General features: G+C 36.5%; 1 protein-coding gene across 1 annotated transcript; it reads right to left on the bottom strand.

Annotated features, from left to right (window-relative positions):
* Positions 1 to 468: 468 nt before the first annotated feature.
* On the bottom strand, positions 469 to 5,324 carry LOC140593136 (uncharacterized). The gene is made up of 6 exons (XM_072717058.1): positions 5,252 to 5,324; positions 4,783 to 5,130; positions 2,503 to 2,853; positions 2,059 to 2,178; positions 1,240 to 1,286; positions 469 to 1,081 (listed from the first exon to the last, which is right to left on the bottom strand). The coding sequence occupies exons 1-6, from the start codon at positions 5,298 to 5,300 to the stop codon at positions 956 to 958; spliced, it is 1,041 nt and encodes a 346-aa protein (XP_072573159.1). The 5' UTR covers positions 5,301 to 5,324; the 3' UTR covers positions 469 to 955.
* Between the last annotated feature and the right edge of the window lie 362 nt (positions 5,325 to 5,686).

Here is a 5,686-nt window from a genome sequence, read left to right as displayed (position 1 = left end):
TATTGTGGGAGCAGCACAGTGGCTGAGTAGGTAGTCACTCTTATGTCAGTGACTGTGCATACATACGCGCCCTGTGACACACTGGCACCCCCCCCCCCCCCCACCCTGTGTGAAGCCCGGCCTTGTGCAGCCTTGGACAGGCTTAGCCCCCCACCCTGGGCATGATAAGAGGCTGGAAGATGGATGGACAGGTCACACAGCGGCTCGATATATATTTCTTTTGGTGTTTCATTAAACGGTATGACTATGTGAAAGGACCAGATGTAATTAAATGTATATAAATAAAATTAAATTAACAAGAAACCTTATTGCACCTCGAGGGTGTAACCTATGTCCATAACGAGCATTGTGCACCTGTGTGTGTGTGTGTGTGTGTGTGTGTGTGTGTGAGCCAAATAACAGGACAGGGAATAAAAAAACAAAACTCCTCTTTCTTAATTATCCACATCATTATTAATTACACAGGTATTTATACAGGTATATCCTCCAAAAATATATACAGTACAGATAATTAAATGAAAAATGTAATTTAAGAACACTTTAAATTTTCGCTCAGTTTCTTTCATCTGTTTAATATCATCTATCTGTCCCTGTGCGTTTGCCCCAAACCATTCACCATGGTATACAAGGGAGACAAGTAAGCATGTGTGGCATCAAAGAACTGATTGCAGCAACTCAGCCTTTCCACAACATTAAAGCCACTTATTCCCCCCAAGTCATGAAGAAATAATCTCTGTGGCTCCCCTCTCCCCCTCCCTCAGCTCCTAGTCTGGCCTGAACACTTGTATTTCCAGTAAAAATGCACCCCAAACACACTGACACCAAACTCAGCACTGGTGCTCCGTAAAATCCCGTGATCCAGTCTCAGATGCACTGGCTCCTCTGCTCTCCTTCTGAGCCTTATTAAAGCTACACCCTGAACACTCTGTATAACTAACATGAATGAGAAGCATTTTTATTCATAATCTCTGTAGCGGAGGTCAGAATACAGAGTGTCATTATTCCCATCTTTCTTCTGTCTCCTGGGTTTTGGGTTCTTAAGGTTCAGGGCAGCGTAATTCAGTGTGTCCTCGTCATGGCTCTGTGGAGACAAAGATGGCAGAATAGGATGGATGAAAATTGGTTTGCTATTACTTAAATGCACAAATAGCACTTAAAAGGATGGAAATCAGTTTAAGTTGTTTTTTTAAATATTATTTTTGCTTATTATTTATTATTTGAAATATTTATTACACATACCTGCTTATGTGACCATTCCACTTTTGTTACATCACTGTTCTTCTGATCTATTTAAAATATATAATGCATCAAAATATATAATTTCACACAAAATAACAATTCAGAGGTTGGATAACATTCCTAAATTGGGAGGGAATTTACAGTCCTTTTTGTCACAAAATCAAAGTTAAAATGATTTCTGTCAATTTCAGTGTGCATGCTTAGATATGTGTTGTTTGTTATGATATATTACATATAGTATAATTGCTATAAAGAGTATTTCAAGAGATTATTTGTCGTGAGATTATTTGTCGAAAGTTACAACTTGTGGGCTGGCATAAGGTGAACGGAGAGGGGCTTTATTAGGCAAAACATTAACAGTTATGGGGAAAACAAAGCGCGACCATGAGGGATCCAAACAGGAGAACAGGGAACAAGCAGGGGAAAGGCTCAGGGTCAGACCGAGATCCGGGAAGATGAGCACAGTGACAGGCACAGTGACAGACATATACAACGACTAACGAGGGGACAACGAGCAACAGGAGTGGCTCATTAGGGCCACACTGGGGAGGGGACAGGAGGGCCAGGCAGACTAATAAATGTTATTGATATGCAACTTACTGCAACATGTGTTGTATATCTCAGTATATTTTGCAAAATACTAAAGATATGTAAATAAATTAGGCAGGATTTTAATAAGGGATATTGTGTTTCCCACAAGAGTGGTTTTAATGTGAAAATGTATGTAGTATTAAACAATTCTGTTTCGTTATAAACATATCAGTCATTTCACCAAAATTTTTTGTCCTTCTTCTGAGAGCATAAAGCCGGGCAGCGTACCTGCGCAGTGTGTACAGGTCATTTTACATCTTATACAAATGAGGGCAACGTTCAGAATAATGCTGCAAGATAAAACTATCAGCAAGCCAGAGTGAAGAGGGTCCAGCAGCTTCTGATAGCCTATAACAAAGAAATAGATTTCAGCATAATGATATAGAGACACATTTCACATTTGCTTTACATTAGTTAAAGATAAAATCAATAACAAATTAAAGTAGGTTTCTTGCAAGTAGTCCATTTTTAACATGAACTTTTGGTATTTTGCATTTTAACATTTAGTATTAAGTAATATTTTCAATACTTATTAAACATTTGTGTAATTCAATTTATGCACTTAAATTTGAAAATTCATTACATTAAAATAAGAAGTAATTGTCTTAATAGCAAAATAAGTAAAATAAAAGTTTGTACAGAAGCAGATATACTCTCCACACTAGGTGTTACCATCTATATGCAGCTGTGTGCCGTTCCCAAACAGCATCTCCCCACACATGGCCACAGCGCAGTAGTAAGTCCCAGCATCAGAGAGGCTGAGGTTCCTCTTGGGGAGGCTGTAGACACAACTCTGTGTAGGAGATCCAGTCTCAGGGCTCTTCTCACACTCATCACTCCTGTTTCTGTGGCTGTAAATGACTCCTGGAAGGGATTCTCCTGATCCATGTCTGAACCAGTAAACACTGTGTTCTCCTGCACAGCTCCCAGCCTCTACTGTACACTGCAGGCTCACAGAGTCTCCTGGCTGCACTGTGTCAGACACAGGCTGCTGTACCACAGTCCTGCTGTTGGAGTCTTTACCTGAAAAGCAAAATGTTCATGATGACAGGCCTTTGAGAGAAAAAATGGAAAGGAAGGTTTTTCCTCAAAGATTTTTCTTACAGATTTTGGAGAGGTTTGGGAACTGAAGCAGTGTTCTTCCAACCATCCAAGAAAAAGGTAAGTTCTTGGAGAACAGTTGAAATTCTTTTCTCATTATATTGTATTAATGTTCATTAATATATATTCGGTAACACTTTCCATTAACTGCACCTACATAATACCTTTATAATACATTCATATAACATTCATAAGCAGCATGTAAATATACCTTAATATCCTAACATACTTTAACAGCTTTAATATACATTAATAACAAAAAGTATAAAATAACAAACATTATAATCATATAATCATGTAATGTTTGTTATTAATGTATGGAGGTAGATGAATTTTATTAATTTAAAGTCAATGAAATGAAGTGTGTAAAGTGTACTTTATATTTTCATGATTTTCGTGACTATCAATTTACGTTTGGTTTATGTTGCGCCTTTTCCAGAGGAAGGTATTTATTGTTTTTGCATATTTGGCTGTTGATGTGTATTAGTATTTTTGAGGATTCTGCTGTAGTACCTGCATGGTTTGACTCAAGAGCCAAATGTATTATCTTTACTTGTTACTGTTTGCTGATTGACAGTTTGTCTCTTTTTTAACATTAAAGAAAAAGTATACATAGCAAAAGGAATTACTTGGTTTCGTAGTTGCTCCTATTTATTTTCTTATGAGAAGAAAAGTAAGTTTTTCCGTTCAACCATAGCACTACAGCAAAAAGCAAAACGTCATAGCAAATGGAATTATGCTTTATTCCAATACACATGATTAATTTTTCATTATTATTATGTTTGATCAGCATAATATCTTCAAAGGATTTATGATCTAATTTGCAATGTTCTGGCCTGAAATCTTTTCCTGCTACACTGAAGACTCTCTCAGCATGTGCAGAGGAAGCTGCCGCCAAAGGTTTGGCATCCTCTGATAAACATGGTTGGCTCAGGTAACACTGACATTATGTGAAGCTTTCATGACAGGAATAGGGACTAGTTTGACTTTTGATGCAGGAAAAGTGTTTGGGACATTTCTTAGGTTAGAAACTGCAGTCACTGCAGCCAACACTAACTTTTAAGGAGAGACACTCAGCTTTTCCTATGAGCAGATCCACCATGGTACACAAAATGACAGTTTAATTATTATTTTTGGTGACACTTCAAATGTTGCATTATTTCATTCTGAAGAAAATGACATTTTTATAACAATGATACATAACAATGTTAATGTGTTTATGTGTAATTCATATTTAAATAATTGACTGTATACCTACAGTATGTATATGAACTTATTTAAATCAAAATCCTTTTTCATTCTACTTTCTTAAATTCAAATATGAATTGCAATGCCACATCCTGTTTTCAATCACAATTCAAATTTAATTCAGATTAACAAAATGAAGTGAAATTTAAGGGCCATTCTCGAATAAGATCTGAATGGTGCACATCCCTGATTTTGATGTCAAATCATGTTTTTTTTCAGAGAAAGTATACACTGACTGCTCAGATAAATAACGTGAAAAATAATTTTCTTTTGTTGCTTAACATTTTTGCACAATCCTATAGATAGCAACTCAAACATTTTTTATTTCACTTGTTTTAAAGAGGCTGCGATGTGTAACATTAACATCTGTATAAAGAGAAGGTTAGGCTTTTGGCTGAAGAACAAACTGTGTAATAATAATAATAATAATAAAGATTTTGTTTAATGTTGCTTTGAAAAACATTTATGAAGCAAAGCAGACAATCAGGTATCTTTGCTAATTTTATATTGACACAAAACTCAACTGTCAAAAATATTTTACAGGGAATAATCTTACTGACAGTATAATAAAGCAAATATGAAAATAGCTGGAATCTCATTTACCTGTGATTATGATAAAGGTTCCATTCCCAAAAGTGACCTCATGAAGAAAGACAGCAGCACAATAATACACTGCAGAATCTGACGGCTCCGCGTTGGAAATAGTGAGGTTAAAACTCCCCTTTGCATTCTGTAAGGAGTAACGTTTTATGTTTTTATATTCCTTGTATAATTCACCAGGTACGTAGAGAAGTGCTTTCGCCATGAGCTGGGGCTTCTGACCAACAGTTTGCTTAAACCAAGCAACAAAAGTTGTTTCTTTTGGACAGAAGCATGTCAGGGTCACACTGTCTCCAAGCTGAACCCTCATCAGGAGACTGGGCTGAACAACATCCACAGCCAGTGCAGTGTCTGGAAAAACAGAAAAACAACAAATAAACATAACATACATCATAATGGTAAGCAAAATAACTATTAACTATGATGAGGATTACATTCCCAAATATTTATTATAAAAAAAATATTATTTTACATTTTTGGACTTTACTAATGAAAATGAGAAGAGCAAAGAGTTTGAACATCTTTGTGGTTCCACTTGTGTAGAATAAACTGCTCTGCTGCTAAGTGAGAGATCATGGTCGTGGTCGGGATGAAAGGGCAGGAAACAGAGAGGTACAAGATACACATCAGGCTGATCTGATTGGCTGTTCACACAGTAATTTAAGTAATCATTCTGATCTACACTTACATGGTACATTACTTGGACAAAAGTATTGGGGCACACTTCTCAACCATTTAAATCAGGTGTTTCATTCAGATCCATTGCCACAGGTGTATAAAATCAAGTACCTATCCATGCAATCAGATTTAAAACATTTGTGAAACAACAGGTTGTCCTGAAGAGCTCAGAGAATTCAACTGTGGCACTGTCATAGGATGCCAGCTTTGCAAGAAGTCAGTTTCTGTA

This window comes from Paramormyrops kingsleyae, chromosome 10 (genome assembly GCF_048594095.1).
Source record: "Paramormyrops kingsleyae isolate MSU_618 chromosome 10, PKINGS_0.4, whole genome shotgun sequence".
Classification (NCBI taxonomy): domain Eukaryota; kingdom Metazoa; phylum Chordata; class Actinopteri; order Osteoglossiformes; family Mormyridae; genus Paramormyrops; species Paramormyrops kingsleyae.
Note: the sequence above shows the minus strand (reverse complement) of the source record. Positions and strands in the feature narration are given on the sequence as shown.